This window comes from Thamnophis elegans, chromosome Z (assembly GCF_009769535.1).
Source record: "Thamnophis elegans isolate rThaEle1 chromosome Z, rThaEle1.pri, whole genome shotgun sequence".
Taxonomy (NCBI): Eukaryota; Metazoa; Chordata; class Lepidosauria; order Squamata; family Colubridae; genus Thamnophis; species Thamnophis elegans.
This window is the reverse complement of record NC_045558.1, coordinates 75021276-75039900: the sequence shown is the minus strand read 5'-3', so window position 1 is coordinate 75039900 and position 18625 is coordinate 75021276. Positions and strand designations below refer to the sequence as shown.

The window sequence follows — 18625 nt, the reverse complement described above, 5'->3', positions numbered from 1 at the left end:
TGCGGGAGGCGATTGAGTGGTGGCTTGGCAGGAGTCGGTAGAGCTGCTGTCAACCCCCGATGGAAGGGGGATTGGTGGGTCGGCCTTGCAGAGGGTGGAGGACCCTGGATAGGGTGTTAAGGCTTGGCCGAAGCTGGTAGAGGTGCCATCAACCTCCGACAGTAGGGGAGCTGGTGGGTCGGCCTTGCAGAGAGTGGAGGATCCTGGACAGGATGTTAAGGCTCGGCCAAAGCTGGTAGAGGTGCCATCAACCTCCGACGGTAGGGGGGCTGGTGGGTCGGCCTTGCAGAGGGTGGAGGACCCTGGACAGCCTGTTAAGGCTCGGCTGAAGCTGGTAGAGGTGCCATCAACCTCCGATGGTAGGGGTGCTGGTGGGTCGGCCTTGCGGAAGGTGGATGACCCTGGACGGGGTGTCGTTGCCGTGAAGGGCGGAAGGAAACATGGTGGCCACCAGATACCTAAGGAGTTCCAATTCAAGGGGGCTATGCCTCCAGAGGTTTGGGATTCATGAAAAAGGCACCAAGGGAAATGGGTGCGGGTCATCTTGGGGACATGTCATTCCGACCGCATCCCGACCATCGGAACCTGGGGAAAGGGCCCTGCGGTGGGGAATAGTGTTGTGACTCAGCAGCAGTCTTCTGTGAGTCTTTTCGGAATGCAAGATTAACGATGCAGCTGTGGCTCGTTAGTGGGGGTTTGGAGATAAAAAGACGGATGCTGCCACGCCCTGGTTGCAGGAGTCAACGTTCTTTCGTGCGTTCCTTGGTTCGTATAACATTGCTTGATCATCAGTCATGGTTTATGTAAGATACACTTGGATAAGTGCTTTGTGTTTCCTGTAACCCTGATTCAAGGCTACACTTGGAGAAGTGCATTGCTTGTAAGAGTTGTTTTGTTTTTCATTCCGTTATCTGGTCAGAGACTGTATTTATGTTATTTTTGGGTTCGAAGCCAGTCTGAGCCGAGAACTGATAAAGAAAGTTTCTTTTAAGTTTGTCTGCTTGCCGTTTGTTAACGAGCCGTGAAGGGGGAACAGAACAGGACAGGATGTTGCAGGTTACTCAAATTCAAAGATTTGGCTTAAGCAGAACCTGCCGTGATTAAAAACATTTGGTACAAGATTCTTGATAACTTTTCTAAGTACTTAGAAGTAAGTTCTTGGTCTTATAAAAAAATTACTGATGTTTTTTAGATACGAGGAGGCGCTGAGGTAAATAGCTGAACTCTTTATTAACAGAAGTGACACGAACAGTCAGTTAAGAAGACACGCGCTGGACAGCGCCGCCTGACAGTTATTTATACGAATAGCTGTCAGGCGGGCGGCCAATGGGAAGACCGTAATTCTCCCGCTGGCCGGCAACCGCGCCAGGACCAATCAGCTTCCAGCAAGGCGTGGCTTGGCTGCCGGCTAAATCAGGAGGACACAACAATGTTCACAGGACGAACAGTTAAATGTTAAATTAAAATATTCTAGTCTCTTTTTAATTCTGAACATTTTTATTTTCCTTGCTTTTATAGATGCAAAGGACCTGGACCCGAAGGCTGCCCTAATGGGTAATTATTGATAACTAATGTAAAGTCAGATGTCCATTTATAGCTGCATCCAATTAAGCCAAGAATATTGTGGTAAAACAAAGCAGATTTTAATAAAATGGATTTTTATACACAAAAAATGTCTCTTTAGTTGTAGCTTTAGAAAGGATACCCAGATCCACTATTAGTTTATAGCAGTTTACACAGTTTTTAATATCAATGGTCAATAATGAAAAGGTAATGCATTCACTGTACTCCAATCGTAGCATGTAAATATTAGCCAATAGGAAAGAGGTCATTAATCCAATCATATTTTTAAAAATCAGTTAATGGATAGAAACTTTCCACCATGCTAGAGTTGCTTCTTAGGTTAAGAAGCACATAATCATATCTTTATTTTGTACAACATTCATTTTCCTAAAATCTAATTTTCTAATTATATCTAATTTTCTAATTATAGAAAATTCCACAATAGTACATTAAGTGAGCATATTTTTTTTTCTCTTCATAGAAATATAAATATCTATAGTTATATTTATAGGGTATTACCTATCTTAATAACTGTATTGATAGATACAGATGATATAACTTTATTTTTATGTTTGGCAAATATTATGAGGATGCATATCCAATTATAGTTGATGGTCATAATTTTACAGAAATGACATCGAACTTCACAAATCATACATGTTCTTCATTCAGTAGTCTAGACCAGGAAACTAAAAACAAGAATATTATTACTATCTTTATTGTTTATGGTTACAACAACAAAATCTTGCAAATCTGAGAGTACTTCCTCTTCTCTGTACCATTATCTTCCAGAAAGCTAAGGAGGGTCAATTCTGAAGTGCTTTCTCCTCCCATTCCTGCTTTGACTCAGATTTCTCTTATCAGACTTTTGTCTAGACTACAAGCCTTCTTCCTATTCCTCAAGGTTATTCTCACAGTCCATTAAACTTCACTGCTTCAGACTGCATTGGGCAAAACCACTGCCTGAATGTTTTGTTATAGCAAGTTATATTTTATTCCCTTTCCTTTTTAAAAAATGCTCTAAATGCTCACATATGATGAACTAGATTTATCAATAACATAGAAGCAATAATAACTGTTTCTATTTTGTAGATCTAAAATCCCATCCATTGCAGCCGGAGTTGTTGGGAGCATTCTTTGCTTAGTTGTTATAACCCTGGGTGTTGGTCTTTTTGTGCGTAGACGTCGGATTGTTAGAAAACGTACTTTGCGCAGACTGCTGCAAGAAAGAGAGGTAAATATAACTAATGATTCAGAAGAGAACTAACTAGTATGGATTCATAATACATTAGCATCTCAGAGACTTTCTAAGTTGTCTGTTATTCCATATTTGTTTCAATAGGAATCATGAGCTTTCTGTATGGGATGAAACCGCATTCTTTTAGCTCTTGTAAAAGAATATAGTATTTCTAAATATTTGTATGTTTCTAATAGTATTAGAGCTATTATAATATAAATGTTCATGAGGATATTTCTAATGATGAGGAAGCTGATCATTTGTTTCTCAGCAGTGATTTGCTAAATAATTTGTTATGGATTTATAATAATATAGCACAAATAGGTTTGAATCATTTGTTTTACATTTTTCAAAAACCACCCTTCCTTGTAGACTATTATGGTTGGAAAGAAATTGACTCTTCTTAAGCTATGCCCTTTTTGATTCAATAGCTTGTTGAACCTTTGACACCAAGTGGGGAAGCACCAAATCAAGCACTTCTAAGAATCTTAAAAGAAACAGAATTTAAAAAAGTAAAAGTCCTTGGCTCTGGAGCTTTTGGTACTGTCTATCAGGTAAACTATCATCTTTTCTAAATATATATGTACCATATATTTTGCACTATAAGATGCTCCAGACTATAAGACACACCTAGCTTTTGGGGAGGAAAACAACAAAAAATGTGTCCCATTTTTGGCCTCCGTGCATCCCATTTTGGCCCATTCTAGGCAGCATGGATCGCCACCACCGTTCGATAGGACACATGGAGGCCCAAAACGGGACATGCGAAGGCTGAAAATGGGGCACACGGAGGCAGCAATAGGTGACGTTGGCTGGCAGCAATTCCCACAGCCTGAAACAGCTGATTGACAGTATTCTGGGAGGCCGATCCAGCTGCCAATCACCTGCTCATGCTAAATCAGATTGTGCTGAAGCTCACCAGGCTGTTTGCTGTTTGCTGCAAGGAGGCAAATTGCTGCGAGGCAGAGGCCAAAGGGTGGGGGCCCAAGGGTGCACAGGGCTTCGGCAACATTCATTCTATAAAATGCACAGACATTTCCACCCACTTTTGGGTGGGGAGTGTGTCTTATCGACTGAAAAATATGGTATTTGCGTCTTTATATAAGTGAAAAATCAGTTCTGTATAAACTTCTTTGGAATTAAGTCCTATTGATAATCCATAGTAAATTTACATAAAATCATGATGTTGCATACCCAAATTATCACACATTTTCAAATATATGTACATTTATATTTACTATCTTGCTCAAATACCATTTATATATATGTAATTTATATGGATGTATTAAAGTTTGTTCATAATCTGTTTTACTTGCTAATTGTCTTAATTTATGTTAAATTTACTCATTTTGATTTTTTTAAATAGGGTCTCTGGATTCCAGAAGGAGAAAAAGTTAAAATTCCTGTAGCCATTAAGGAATTAAGAGAAGCTACATCACCAAAAGCTAACAAAGAAATTCTTGATGTGAGCTTTATGTTTTTTGAAGATTTAAAATATCAGCTGTAGAGACTTTATAGTATGTAGATAAATATTAAGACAGTGTTGACAGTATTTATGTCATTGTAGAATTTCTTGCAACTGATTTTTATCCTCAATGGGGCTAGGCAGAAAGACTATGTTTGGACTTCTTCAAATGACTATAGGAAGTCCTTAATATATGCCCATAATTGAGTGTGAAGTTACAGTCATAAGTCATATGTGATATGACTAGAACTAATTTTTGACATATTTTTTGCATCAGCCATTTGCAAACAGGATAGTAATTAAATGAATTAATTTTCCCCAAAGGATATTTTTTTTAATGGAAACAGAAGTAAACACTAAAAAAAAAATATTGTAATTGTGCTCATAAGACCATGGGATACTGCAAATGGCTATAAAAATATGCCTGTTGTTAAATGCCCAAAAGTGACCCACTGTAGCTATTGTAACTTTGAATGGCAATAAGTAGATTTGGGAGGATAGTCTGTTATAACTTCAAATAGTTGTTCAGTAGCTGCTCTAAGTTGAGGACTACTATATTTAATGTATTTAGTGTTCCACTCGGTAAATTTTTAACAAATTTTATGTAGATGAATTTAAATTTACCAAAAAAAGCACATTTAGGTGGGCTTAGAAAAGATTAGTTTGTTTCAAGTAATTACTTTGTGGTGCATAAGAAATGCTGTACTTCCTTTATTTTATCTACATAATCATAAAATGTTACTAATATGAACATACCACATATGTAGACAAATGTCCCTTTTCAGAAAGTAAGAGAACAGTTTAACAACAAAAACTTCAGTCTATTTTTTAAAAAAACATTTTAAAAGTGTATGGTGACACAATGGCTTCACCATTCTTTCTTGAATGAAGTTGATAGCTGTTTGTTTTTATACTATCAAATTTAATAGGCACTGTCAAATACTGAAACAGTTCCACATTCTGATGGCTGATAAGTGGCACAGTCCATGGAGAACAAATTCCTAGTTTGGCAGAATTCAAGTTAATGTTTATAAGTTTTGGAACTTTTAGTCAATTCATAGAAATAGGTTAAAAAACCATTATAAAATAATTAATGAAATAAGAGTCTATAAAAGAAGAAGCAAAGAAGCATGTGTTTATGATACTACATTTATTACAGTGGAATTAAAAATATGCAGACTAAGAAAGAACTGTTTAAAAGATCTTTGTAGAAACATTTATAGTATACACTATGTATGATCCAGACATATAATACCTTCCACTTTTTAAATATTCTGGATCCTCTCATTGAAATTGCCCACTCTTTCCTATATGAACTAAATGCTATTTGAGAAATGAAGCATTTTGCCTTCTTTCTTTGATTTGGGCCATATTCTGATTTAGCAGCCTCATGCTACAGAGACATTTGTGGTACATGCAATGGTTGCTAAGGAGCCATTGCTGAAAATGGATTCTTGTGGTTTTGTGGATCAGATGTAATATATAGACCTATGCAGATCCATCATTCTCCAAATCAGAAAGTTTTCTATAATTGCAGAGAAAATGTAATGAGGGAACTTTACATCTGTTGTTTCCATGGGAAAACCTTAGATTCAGTTTACTCTACTTCTGTAACCATTTAAGCTTCAGTAAAATATACTTTTGGCGAGACAAATGGTGAGAAATCTTTCTTTGCTGGATGACTGAGACTGATGACAGAAAAGCACAATTACATGATAATGAGTGATTCAATATATTATGACTAAGATATTATTTGAATGGGTTTTCTGAGAAATGAAATTTTCTGAGCTGATGAAATCAAAAGAAAAAAATTGAGGTGTCCTTAGTTTAGGTAGTTGGCCTCAAGGAAGCAGGTGTAACTGAACAAACAAGCTTCTTCCCTTTTTATCGAATTTAAAGCCAGTGACCTTTGCAGTGATACTTTTGAAAAGAGGTGAAATTTGATTTATTGGGACTAATTTTTGTTATGGTTTCTCTTAACATGGTCTTCATTAGATAATGACAATTGCCATAATGTAAAATTTCCTTACAGTAAATATGAACATATATTTTCTCTTTGCTCATCTATGACCGTTTTGGTTGATTTCATATGTATTTTCTGTTTTCCTTTCCATTCTCCTTTTTTTTTATTTCTACAATGCCTATTAAGATCTTTATAATCCAATTTACAGGTTTGAAAAATGTAGTGGCAAATTACTTTGTTATGTTTTAAGAGGTGTATATTTGTTTATTAATTCTCAGGAATCCTAGCAGATTGCTGTAGTGAATGGATAGAAAAGCATCAATATATGTGTTTGAGCCATTAATTTTAAAAATTACATTATTATTTAAATAAATTGATTAAATTGTTGTAACAGATAATCATTTTTTGTTTTATTTTTATTGAACCTTATTACAATTAAGCTACTTTATTTAGCCTGAGATGGTATTTGCATCTTAGAATTATACATAGTTGGAAGTTGTTGTTTGGATATGTGGATATCCTGTGCCTATTTAGATCATGTGCATTAATAAAGAGAAAAAAAATACTGACTTCTATCTACCAGACTTCTATACTGATGCAATCATCTTTTTAAATGAGACAAAAAATTAAAATATAATTTTCTATGTTAAAATGTAACAGGTGTCAATTCTAGCCTTCAGAGTAATTCTCATTCGACATAGAATTTAGCATGATTCAGATTAATTCTGTCAATTAATTAATTAATTGTAGTAATTTATAAATAAATAAATAAATTTTATTTCTCAATTTTTTTTGCTGCCCATCTCATAGTTCAGGTGACTCTGAATGACTTGCATCAACATAAAACCAACACTCAATTATCATAAATAAGTATCTTAGGAGGAAAAGTGGGGTGCCTTCTCTGTTAGTGCACCAAGGACCTCCATCCAGCAGTTTTTCCTTCAGGACACCATGCCAAACAGAATAGCCAGGTTTTAAGGCTTTTCCTGAAATCTGAAAGGGAGGAGGCAGATCTTACCTTCTGAGACAAGATAGTTTATACTAAAATTGTAATTTCTTACAGAGTAGGTAATTTTTATTCCCCCCGTCTCTTTTGATTAGGAAGCATATGTGATGGCAAGTGTTGACAATCCCCATGTGTGCCGTTTGCTGGGAATTTGCCTCACATCAACTGTCCAACTCATCACCCAGCTTATGCCCTATGGCTGCCTTCTTGACTACGTTAGAGAACACAAAGATAACATTGGATCCCAGTACCTTCTCAACTGGTGTGTGCAGATTGCAAAGGTATATTAACAACAAACTCCATCTAGTTGTCCAAAAATGTTTAGAACATTGACCTAAATTTAGATTTGTCGCTCTGATACAGCTAATGCCTACAGCATTTCTTGGTTTTTAGTTTCCACATGCTATATTAAAAGTTCCCTTGTAATCTTGGATGTGTTTTAAAATGTCGACTAACAATCAATTATTTAATATCCATTGAAAATTACAACAGATTCAGAAACTGTGTTTTATGGCCCATAAAGCATCTCCAGCCATGGTAAAATGTCACACTTTTCCCCTTTGCAATAAAATGATCACAGTTTGGGTATTCGCAGTCTGTTCACACTTATAACCAGTTGCAAAAAGCTCAGCAGCCATTTGATCATGACTTGCAATCTTCTCTTTCAGTCAATGGAAAAATCAGCAGAGAAGATTGCAAGCTGTTGTGCCTGCTGAGAAGATTCCCGCTTGTCTCATACCAAGGGGAGCTGAATTTCTTTGGTAGAATGAAGAAATGGAATTCAGATCACAAAGATCCGAGCTCTGTTTCTGAAACTCATCAGAGAAGTTCTCTTAACATGCAGAAGGAAGCTGAAATCTTCTAGCAGGAGCAGACTCCTAGAGCCCTGGAATATCCCTGCTCCATTCCTGTAGTCTGTTGGACCAGTCCTTTTCTGCGAATGGAAGGAAAATGAATTTCACAAGCATTTGCTTCAGCAAGCTGCAGAAATGTATCTGAGATCTGATACATTACTATAACTTGCTAGAATAATTTTTTTCTCTACACTGTGGGGAACTGAGCTTTACAAGCAGCTCTTTTGCTCAATTTCCAACCCAGGAAATTGCTTAACAATCACAACCAGGAGTGCCAGAATATGTTTTTAATTAATACATATTAATATAATCTTGCTCTGCACATTCACTAATTTTTCAATACTGCTGAAAAAGCAACAGCTTTATTGTGACTACTCAATAAGCACAACATTCATTTACCGTATTTTCACGACTATAAGCCGCACTGAAAATCCTAAAATTTGATCCAAAACCGGCAGTGCGGCTTATAACCCGGTGCGCTTTATATGTGGAAAAAGATCTCCCAGCTGCTTTCGTGGCTTCCTGGAGCGCCAAGAACCTTCGCGCTGTTCTCCGCTCCTCGCGAGTGCAATAGATGTCCAGAAGTGGCTTTTGGGGCTAATGGGGATTGGATTTCCAGCTCGATAGCCCCTGCCGCTTCTGGACGTCTATTGCAGTTTTGAGGAGCCGAGGAGAGTGCGGAGAACAGCGCGAAGGTTCTTGGCGCTCCAGGAAGCCGCGAAAGAGGCTGGGGGAGGCGCACGGCTTGGTTTCTCCTCCTTGGACGTCGCAGCAGCAGCCCCAAACTCACCGATCTCAGTGTTTTTCGCATCGGGGTGTGCTGCAAGAGCATGCCCTGATGCGAAAAACACAGAGTTCGGTGCGCTTGGGGCTGCTGCTGCGACGTCCAGGGAGGAGAAACCAAGCCGTGCGCCTCCCCCAGCCTCTTTCGCGGCTTCCTGGAGCGCCAAGAACCTTTGTGCTGTTCTCCGCACTCTCCTCGGCTCCTCACAACTGCAATAGACGTCCAGAAGCGGCAGGGGCTATCGAGCTGGAAATCCAATCCCCATTAGCCCCAAAAGCTGCTTCTGGACATCTATTGCAGTCGTGAGGAGCGGAGAACAGCGCGAAGGTTCTTGGCGCTCCAGGAAGCCACGAAAGCAGCTGGGGGAGGCGCACGGCTTGGTTTCTCCTCCCTGGACATCGCAGCAGCAGCCCCAAGCGCACCGAACTCTGTGTTTTTCGCATCGGGGCATGCTCTTGCAGCACACCCCGATGCGAAAAACACTGAGATCGGTGAGTTTGGGGCTGCTGCTGCGACGTCCAGGGAGGAGAAACCAAGCCGTGCACCTCCCCCAGCCTCTTTCGCGGCTTCCTGGAGCACCAAGAACCTTCGCGCTGTTCTCCGCTCCTCCTCGCGACTGCAACAGATGTCCAGAAGCGTCGGGAAACGTGCGGCTTATAACCCGGTGCGCTTTATATGTGGAAAAAGTTTGAAAAATTAACGTTAATTGATACTGCGGCTTATAATCCGGTGCGGCTTTTGGTCGTGAAAATACGGTACTTAATATTTTATGTAATGTGGCTAAAGATGTTATGTGGTACAATAAGGTGCTTTAACTGTTAACATATTTAGGGAATGAATTACTTAGAGGAACGTCGTTTGGTACACCGTGATTTGGCTGCCCGAAATGTCCTTGTTAAGACACCCCAGCATGTGAAGATTACAGACTTTGGATTGGCCAAATTACTTGGTGCAGAAGAAAAGGAGTACCATGCTGAAGGAGGCAAAGTAAGAGCATCAATTTGTTTATTCCTTCTGGTTTTATTTATACAATGTTGAGTTTTCAAATACTCAAGTTCAGTTTTCAGTCACTTTGGACAGTGGAAACTATATTGACAAATAAATTTTATATATAGTCTGATTCTAGGCAGCTTTCAACAAATAAAAACTACTAACAACATAAAGGTGAGATTCAAATAAATTTATAATATAGATGACAGCCAAGGAGCCAAACCAACTAATTGACATGGACCCTAACAAGTTGATCCCAAAGCCAGGAAAATATCCATGTCTTGAGGACCTTCCAAAAGTCAGTAAGATTGAGGCCAATCTAATCTCCATGGGAAAGTCATGTTCCAAAGGCAGACACAGCAACAGAAAAGCCCTGCTTCCTGAGTCACACAAGATTTTTTTTTACTGACTTCTTGATCTAGTGGGACGAGGCGGCCATCCCACAAATTCCTGTGCCATGAACAGCTTTATAGATGACAACCAGTACCTCCAAAATTGTACCCAGAAGCACACTAGAAGTCATTGTACCACACTGAATAGAGATGTAACATGAGTACAGCAAGTTACATGTTGAATGCTGAGAAAGACATTACGTCTTCCTGAGAAAAAGACAAAAACCATACTGGAATTTTAAATTGAGAAATATGCCATCATCTGTGACTATCTCCACAAAAAAAGTTTTACAATTCTCAATTGTAGAACTATTTATTTATAAATAATTCATGGCTGTCATTCAACTCACACGTAGGTGACAGCAGATGATTTACAATATTAAAAATTCACAACATAAAAAGCCCATTCCATCCCCTACATTTAGTAAAAATACATATGAGCATTTTTCTGGCAATGCTTCTTTCAACTTCATATTCTAAGCAATAGTTCTAGGTTATATGTATCATACTTACGAATTGCTGGCTACCTGCAATGATATGTATAATATAACCAGGTGCGAGCATGAACACACTGTCATACTTTTTAAAATAATGAACTTCACTATTCTCATTTGCTTACTATGGTTCTGATATCTTCCTAGGTTCCAATTAAATGGATGGCTTTGGAGTCAATTTTGCATCGCATTTATACCCATCAGAGTGATGTTTGGAGTTTTGGTAAGTGTAAAAACATGCTGGGCTGATTCTAAATTGGTCACTGAACTAATTTGCAAGGTTTGCTCTATAATATTTATTCTTGTAGAGACACAGGGATAATATTATGGAATTGCAACTCTCAAAAGAGCCCTTGATGCATAAAATTAATATAACGGATGGTTTTTTAATGGAAGCAAAATTTGGATCATTCTGTCAAACTTCTATTGTTCAGTATGTGTGGAAGGAGATTGTGGTTTGGTTTGGGGATTTTGGTTTGGTTTGGTTTGGGTTTTTTGCATGAAGAAGCATTTAGTTATGTGGGGTTTTTTTGGATACTTCCCTTGATATCTGAAGAAGAACAAAGTATCACTGTGTTTGTCCAAACAAATTGGAGTAGGCAGTAAATAACATGCAAAGCAGAAAAAGCCATTGGGACTCTAAAATATGCCAGGAAAAGATGAAACAGTTAGTCAACAATTATGGTTTTGTTATATAACTCTCTAAGCAAAAGCACAAATAGTATAAAGTAGTAAGAAGAAACTATGGATCTACCCACGTATCAGGGTTGTGTTTCAGCCAGTATGGACTGGTACAGACATACCAGTTGGTGAAATTTAGTGTGCTTTAGCATGCCCATTCGTCAGGAAGGCCCCGACAAGCCCACATGGCATGCACTGCCCTCTTCTCTTTGATAGCTGCCTCATTTCCAATGAAGGTGGTGGGGAATCCATGCAGAGGGAGGAAATGGATTCCCCACCCCTTCACTGGAAATGAGGCAGCTGTCAGAGGAGAGAGCAGCGCACACCCATGGGCTTGTCCAACGAATCCTCGCCTCCTGTTCCTTCTTCGCCTGCTTGAAGAAGCCATGAGGGGCATGATTCCTTGTCTTTGACAGCCACCTCGTTTCCAATTGGGGGGGAGAAATCCATATTTTTCCTTCCTCTGCATGGATTGCCCCCCAATTGGAAACGAAGTGGCTGTCAAAGACAAGGGAGCGCACCTCACATGGCTTCTTCAAACAGCAGAAGAAGGAACAGGAGGGGAGTTCCACGTGGGGATTTTCAAACAGCCAAACTCCCCTCCTGTTCCTTCTTCTGCTGTTCAAAGAAGCCATGCGGAATGCACTCCCTTGTCTTTCACAGCCGCCTCATTTCCAATTGGGGGGGATTCATGGAGAGGAAGGAAAAAGATGGATTTCTTTTTCCCCACTCCCAATTGGAAATGAGGCGACTGTCAAAGACAAGGGACTGTGCCCTGCATGACTTCTTCAAACAGCAGAAGGAACAGAGGGGAGTTCCACGTGGGGCTTTTCAAACAGCTGAGCTCCCCTCCTGTTCCTCAGGCAGGCCAGATCGGGAGCATGCACCAGGCTGTTGCTCCTGCTGCCACCACTCTCGGCACGACTCTCGTGAGGAGAAGAGAAAAAAATAATGAAAGGCTCTGCGACAGCAAGACCAGTCTGCCATGGAGTGACCCACCCCGCTCCCTGCCCAGCAGAGCTTTTTTTCCCCCTCAGTTCGGCTCTTGTTCATTCCTTCCTTCCCTCAATGTCCACCAAAGTGCTTCCCCTGCTTGGCTGCCCTCACTGCCGCTGCGCCCCCTCTGAGTGCCCAGCCGCTGGCCTGAGGGGGAGCAAGTTATGGTGGTACGGGGCAGCTGACAGCAGCGGTGGCTACTGCTCCTGTGCTGGCTGTGGGTCGTGCTGCTCAGTGGGCAGTGCCCCGACTCCCCCGCTGCTGCACCGCCTCAGCAGCAGCACCTCCCGCCCATGGAACTGAAAGAGAGCTTATGATCACAATTGAGCCCAAAATTTTGGTTGCTAAGCAAGAGCATTGTTAAGTGAGTTTCACCACATTTTCCAACTTGGTCACGCCCACCCATTCACATGACTGCCAAGCCACTCTCACCCTGTCACATGACACTGAGCCACTCCCATAAAACTGACCACACCTACAGAATAGATTCTAAAATTTTTGAAACCCACTACTGCCACATATCTTTATTTTTCAAAAGAAATATTATTGCAGGGGGTGCTTCTTCATATCATACTACATGTGTGTAGTAATTAAAATGTACTGGGATCCAGATTTAACTCTCAATCTAAATTATATTGCTCAATGAACTATTTCAGACCTATCGTTTGAAACTTAGATGGGAAGTTCAATGATCAAATAAATACAGGCTTGACAGCCTGAAGTTGTGTTGCTCAGTGAAGCAAGCTTTTCAATACTGTTTTCCCCCAAAGTTCTGATTATTGAAAATCAAGGACTGTTGTTTCTTGCAGCCCATCATAATGCTAGTAATCGTATCCAAATTCATAAAAAGCAGCTTATATCATTGAGAAAATTTAAGACAAAAAGTATTTTTGTCTAAGACAATAATTATTCTACCTAAATTTATCCAAAAAAAGAAGAATGTATTGGATACAGATATAAAGTGATGTTTAACGAAATTGAATTGTGTTGAAAGTCTTACTTTTGTGAAATGTGACATTAGAAAATAATTTCATTTTTTGTAAGAAAAGTATTCTTCTATGCTGTCGGAAAACAAACAAATGGTAATGAGCTCTAGTGTTTGAAATCATTAACAATTAACAATCTTCAATTCACTGAAACTTGTTCCTTGAGCAAATAATCAAGTTATTACATGCTTTCTAGTTTACTGGATGAGCCTTTCAACTTTCTACATTTCAGGTGTCACTGTTTGGGAATTAATGACATTTGGATCTAAACCATATGATGGTATTCCAGCCAGTGAAATTTCCTCTGTCTTGGAGAAAGGAGAACGGTTGCCTCAGCCCCCCATATGTACAATTGATGTGTATATGATCATGGTCAAATGTAAGTCATTCCTATTTAACAGACCAAATTATTTTCACTTGTTTGCTTTAAATAGAGTATTCTCTTTTCCAAATACATCTAACATTTGACTGCAATTTATTTATTGCAAGCTTTCTGGCATAATCCTGTCTTCTGCTTCTGTACAGGGTAATGTACAGTTTTAGGTGGATTAATCTTTCTCATATTCTTCCATATTCTCTATGTTTGATGCTATCGAACTAAAGGCTGATGCTTCTTATGTACCATTGGTTATTCATTCATAAAACACTTCCATTATTAAAGAACCTTTTCCCCAAAAATTAGCTTGAAAAGGGAAATAATTGATTATCCAGTTGCAAAGATATATGTGTAGCAATGCAAATTTGGATTAGGACTAGAGCAGTGATCCCCAACCCCCGGTCCGCGGACCGGTGCCGGGCCGTGGAGTACCTGGCACCGGGTCGCGCAGCGGCCGGGGGCCATGATCGCTGCAGCGGCCGGGGGCCATGATTGCTGCAGCGGCCGGGGGCCATAGTTTCTTTCTGTATGCAAATTAGGGCTAACTGGCACAAGGGGTGTTACTGGACCGCTGGTGGCACTCTGACGTCACCAGCGGCCCACCGCCCCCCTGTGTCCAGCGCCGCCCTTCTCATTCCTTTTCAGCGCTTCAGCGCTGGCCGATTCCTGAAAAAAACCTAAGAGCGCCTGCGCAGCTACGTAGGGCTAGCGTAGACAGCGCTAGTAGCGTAGCCTTGCACTTTATATTTATGTAATTGTATTTTATTTTGTAAGGCATGTTTAAATACAATAAAATAAAAGTTGTTTAATCAAAACAATCTGATATATAAACAATCAATGTGTCGTCGCGAACAACGCCCCCCCACCCCTGCGCGCGCTCAGCGGGCCACGGTAAAATTATCAAAGGCTGACTGGTCCGCGGCGATAAAAAGGTTGGGGACCACTGGACTAGAGGACCCAAATGTAAATCCCTATCAAACTACAATGTTCATTGATTGCTTTCACATATGTTATTACTCAGCCCTACAAAATTAGAAATTACAATGATATAAAATTGTTTTGGAGGATCCAGCGGAAAAATAACTATAATTTAAAAAAATAATATTCAGGGTATATTAAGAGAACTAAGAAATCCGCTTCTATAGCAGGAAATTCAAGATTAGCCAAAGTATGAAAAATAATAGTAAACATCACTGTAACGTTTGTTTCTCTAGAAATCAGTAACTGAATTCTAAAAACAGAGAATGCATCCAAGAGACCTGTAAATTATTATCTCAGTTGGAAGGACACAGAAAAAGCAGTTCTTCAGGTACTGAGACCAAAGATAGGCTTGATAGATATAGAAAATCACTTTGAATTGGAAATAATCAGGAAGCCTTTTGAGATCCTTTAACACTAAAGAATACACTCATGCTATTCATCAGTGGATATGCAATATCAGCTACAACCAATCAAATATGTTCAATTCATCTAACTGAAATGTTCAAGCAGCAAAATGCAAAAGTTGTATTTTTCTGAAAGGGTATAAGAAAAATCCCACTCTCTTTTTACTTGCAAATGTATTAGATATCCAAATTGTTATCAAATGTTTTGCAACTCAAGAGACTTCTTGACAGAGGGGTTTGTTTGTTTTTTTGGCATCATTTCAAATTTTGACTTAAATTGGTGACTTTGATACTAGCATTTTAATTTTGATTTATTAAATTATTATAAAGCAGAAATATTTATTTTCAGAAGTGATTGTTCCAGAACAGCCTTTATATAGGTCTATAGATAGATAGGAGATGTCAGGTTGCCATTTAAATATGAATTTAATGCTATAATATTTACACAAGGAAGGAAGAAGGTGTTTTAGTAGGATTCTAACTAGCTGTGATAATTCTTTCTAGACAATAAAAAATATTTACAAATAGCCCACAAGGTGGCATAAAAACACTTCATTCTGAATTTTGGACAATTTAGTCTGTTGATATATTCAAAGCTCAACCAACAGATACATTTTGGAAATTCAAATGAAGATTAATTATTAGTTCTTTGTAAAACTTTAGCCTAAAAAAAGATATTAATACAGATATTAAACTATTAAAGCTTTTGGGTAAAAAGGATTTATGCTGTTTAAGCATTTTATTAGATTTTAGAATAATACAAAATACAAAAAGCAAATAGGAAGACACAGTGGGGGAAGAAGGGGAAAAAGAAGTGAGGGGGGAAACAGAGGGGGAGGAAAAAAAGTGTTGACTTCCGTCTCACTCTGTTGCAGTAAAATACATAAAGAATTAACATCAAACCACAACATTTTACTATTCCATAATAATATAAACTAGCCATTTCTATAAAATCAAATCAATTTAATCAGTAAAATGCAAAATAAAAGTTTTATTTTTCCCTCCAATCCAGAAGCAGTCTCCATGTGGCAACAAAAGTACTTATTGTATTTTTCGGAGTATAAGATGCACCTTTTTTCCTCAAAAAAGAGGCTGAAATTCTTTTACACTGAATGCAGCCTTTTTTGCCTCCTGAAACCCCTCCCCCTTCACCAAAATGGTCGTGCATAGCCTGTAGGAGACTTGAAGAGTGCTCCTAGGGGCTGGGGAGGGCAGAAATGAGCAAAAAAACATTTTTTGCTCAATTTTGCCCCAGCCCCCAGAAATATTCTATAAGCCTTCTAAAGGCTTTGCATGCCCTTTTTTGACAAAAAATGGACCCATTTTTGTAAAAACCGGGCCGTTTTGGGGAGGTCTGTAGAGTGCAAAACCTCTTTTTTTAATTTGCCTCTTCAAAATCTTGGTGCGTCTTATATTCTGAAAAATATGGTATATTCTTTTCTTTAATCAAAATGGTCAATTTAGCCATTTCTGCCAACTCCATCTGCTTCTGTAACTATTTGTCTAAAGTGGGAATCAAGATGTCCTTCCATTTTTGTGCATACAGTAGTCTTGCTGCTGTCAACATGTATAAGATCAAACTTCCCAATTTTTTACCCAAATCTTTTTTCCATTTCACCAAAAAGAAAAGTTTCTGGTTTCATATTTATCTTTGTTTTAAGAATTTTCTGTATTAAAATATGAATCTTACTCTAAAATTTCTTTGCTTTATCACATGCCACCATAAAGGATAAAAAGTCCCTTCTTTACTTTTACACATCCAACATTCATTTGAAATACTTTTATATTCTAGATAACTTATCAGCTGTTAAATACTGGCAAAATATCCTCTTATAGAAATTTTCTTTTAAATTATATTTTAGTGTAAATTTTAAACCTTTTATCCACCTATTTTCCCATTGTTCAAGCATCACATTACATCTAAAATTCCTTGCTCATTGATTCATATAATGTTTTTCATGTTCACTTTCCAATTTCAATTTCAGTAACATTTTATAAATCATAGCAATAATAAGTTTGTCACTACCACACTGTAAGATTTCCAATTCATTTTAACTAAATCAAACACATAGCTCTTTTTATCTAATTTAAATATTTCTTTCTGTTGCTGATATGTAAACCAATGGGTACATAGGATTTATGAATGTTTATGATATGCTTGAAATCCATTGATGACATCAAAGCACAACGCTTCATTTATAGGTTACCTTTTTGTATTATTTTTTTAAAATGTATGGCATAGCAGCCTACATACTATATCAAATCATTGATGCTACAAGTTTTGTTTTATCTTGTTTTACTGACTTTTCAAGCTGTCATTTTGAAAGTCTCTAAAATCTTTAAATAGTTATTCAGGTAATTTCCAAAAGTGATTAGAAAGTGAGCTTAATGTCATTTAAAAGGCTCTGCCATGCTTGAGAGCACCGTGACCCGTCAAAAGCGTGTTCCACAAAAGCGCGGTCGACGAAATCGCGTATGTGACGTCATCACAATGCGACGAAAAAGATCGCAAAATTGAAATAAAAATTAAATTACAGCAAGCCGATTCACATAAAGGTAAGGGTTAGGTTAAGGGTTAGGGTTAGGGTTAGGTTAAGGGTTAGGGTTAGGGTTAGAGCATTAGCGTTACGTTTAGCGTTAGGTTAAGGGTTAGCGTTAGGTTTTTCGTTACGTTAAGGGTTAGGTTTAGGGTTAGGTTTGGGGGGGTTAGGGGAAGGTTTTAGCTTTATTTTTACATTTTTCGAGCTTTTTCGAGCTTTTTCGTCGCGCTGTGATGATGTCACATACGCGCTTTCGTCGACCGCGATTTTGTCGTCCGCGGTTTTGTGGTAGAACCTGAGAGCACTATGGTTCCTTTTGTCTCCCAGCATTCAAATCATGGGAAAGAACTGTCCTGCAGTCTTGTTTTAGGAGTAGCCATCTAGAGCACAAATGGGCACTCTCCTGTCCTTTCCTTATCCAGGGAACTTCCCTGGGTTTATATTCTCTGGTTCTTCAGTCTTTGCTGTGGTCATAGTCTCTGCTCATTCCAAGACATCTTAGTCTATCATTGCTCTCCTGGAGGAATATATAGCCACAGCTTACAAAATCTAAGGAAACAATAAAAACAATTAACATAGAAAATAATGTTGCAACCCAGGGATCAGTGCCGGATTTAGATGAAAAGAGGCCCTAGGCTATTCCACTTATGAGGCCCTTTCACCTCCCATTTTTAAGTTTGTAAATTACATGAGAGACAATAAAATACATCATTACTGTGATATATATCAATATATATCAATATATATAGCTGGCCTCCTGACGGAGGGCGGCTCTGCTCTGCGGCAAAGGCAGCGAGGCCAGCCACCTCCCCTGCTGCGCTCAGCTGCCTGGCTCAGCCCCCTCGCCCTCACCTGCCTGGCCGCTGGTGGGCTCCGTGTCGACGGAGCGGCTACTGGGAGCATCCGCGCCTCT

At 38.9% G+C, this 18625-nt stretch overlaps 1 protein-coding gene across 3 annotated transcripts in view; it reads left to right on the top strand.

Annotated features, from left to right (window-relative positions):
* The window catches only part of EGFR (epidermal growth factor receptor), a 197037-nt gene that overhangs the window by 163357 nt on the left and 15055 nt on the right, over positions 1 to 18625 (top strand). For all 3 annotated transcript variants that reach the window (XM_032238167.1, XM_032238166.1, XM_032238168.1), the window contains exons 16-23: positions 1519 to 1554; positions 2656 to 2797; positions 3232 to 3354; positions 4167 to 4265; positions 7330 to 7515; positions 9704 to 9859; positions 10896 to 10971; positions 13644 to 13790. In XM_032238167.1, coding sequence (XP_032094058.1) covers positions 1519 to 1554; positions 2656 to 2797; positions 3232 to 3354; positions 4167 to 4265; positions 7330 to 7515; positions 9704 to 9859; positions 10896 to 10971; positions 13644 to 13790 — 965 coding nt within the window. The remainder of the gene's footprint in view (positions 1 to 1518; positions 1555 to 2655; positions 2798 to 3231; positions 3355 to 4166; positions 4266 to 7329; positions 7516 to 9703; positions 9860 to 10895; positions 10972 to 13643; positions 13791 to 18625) is intronic.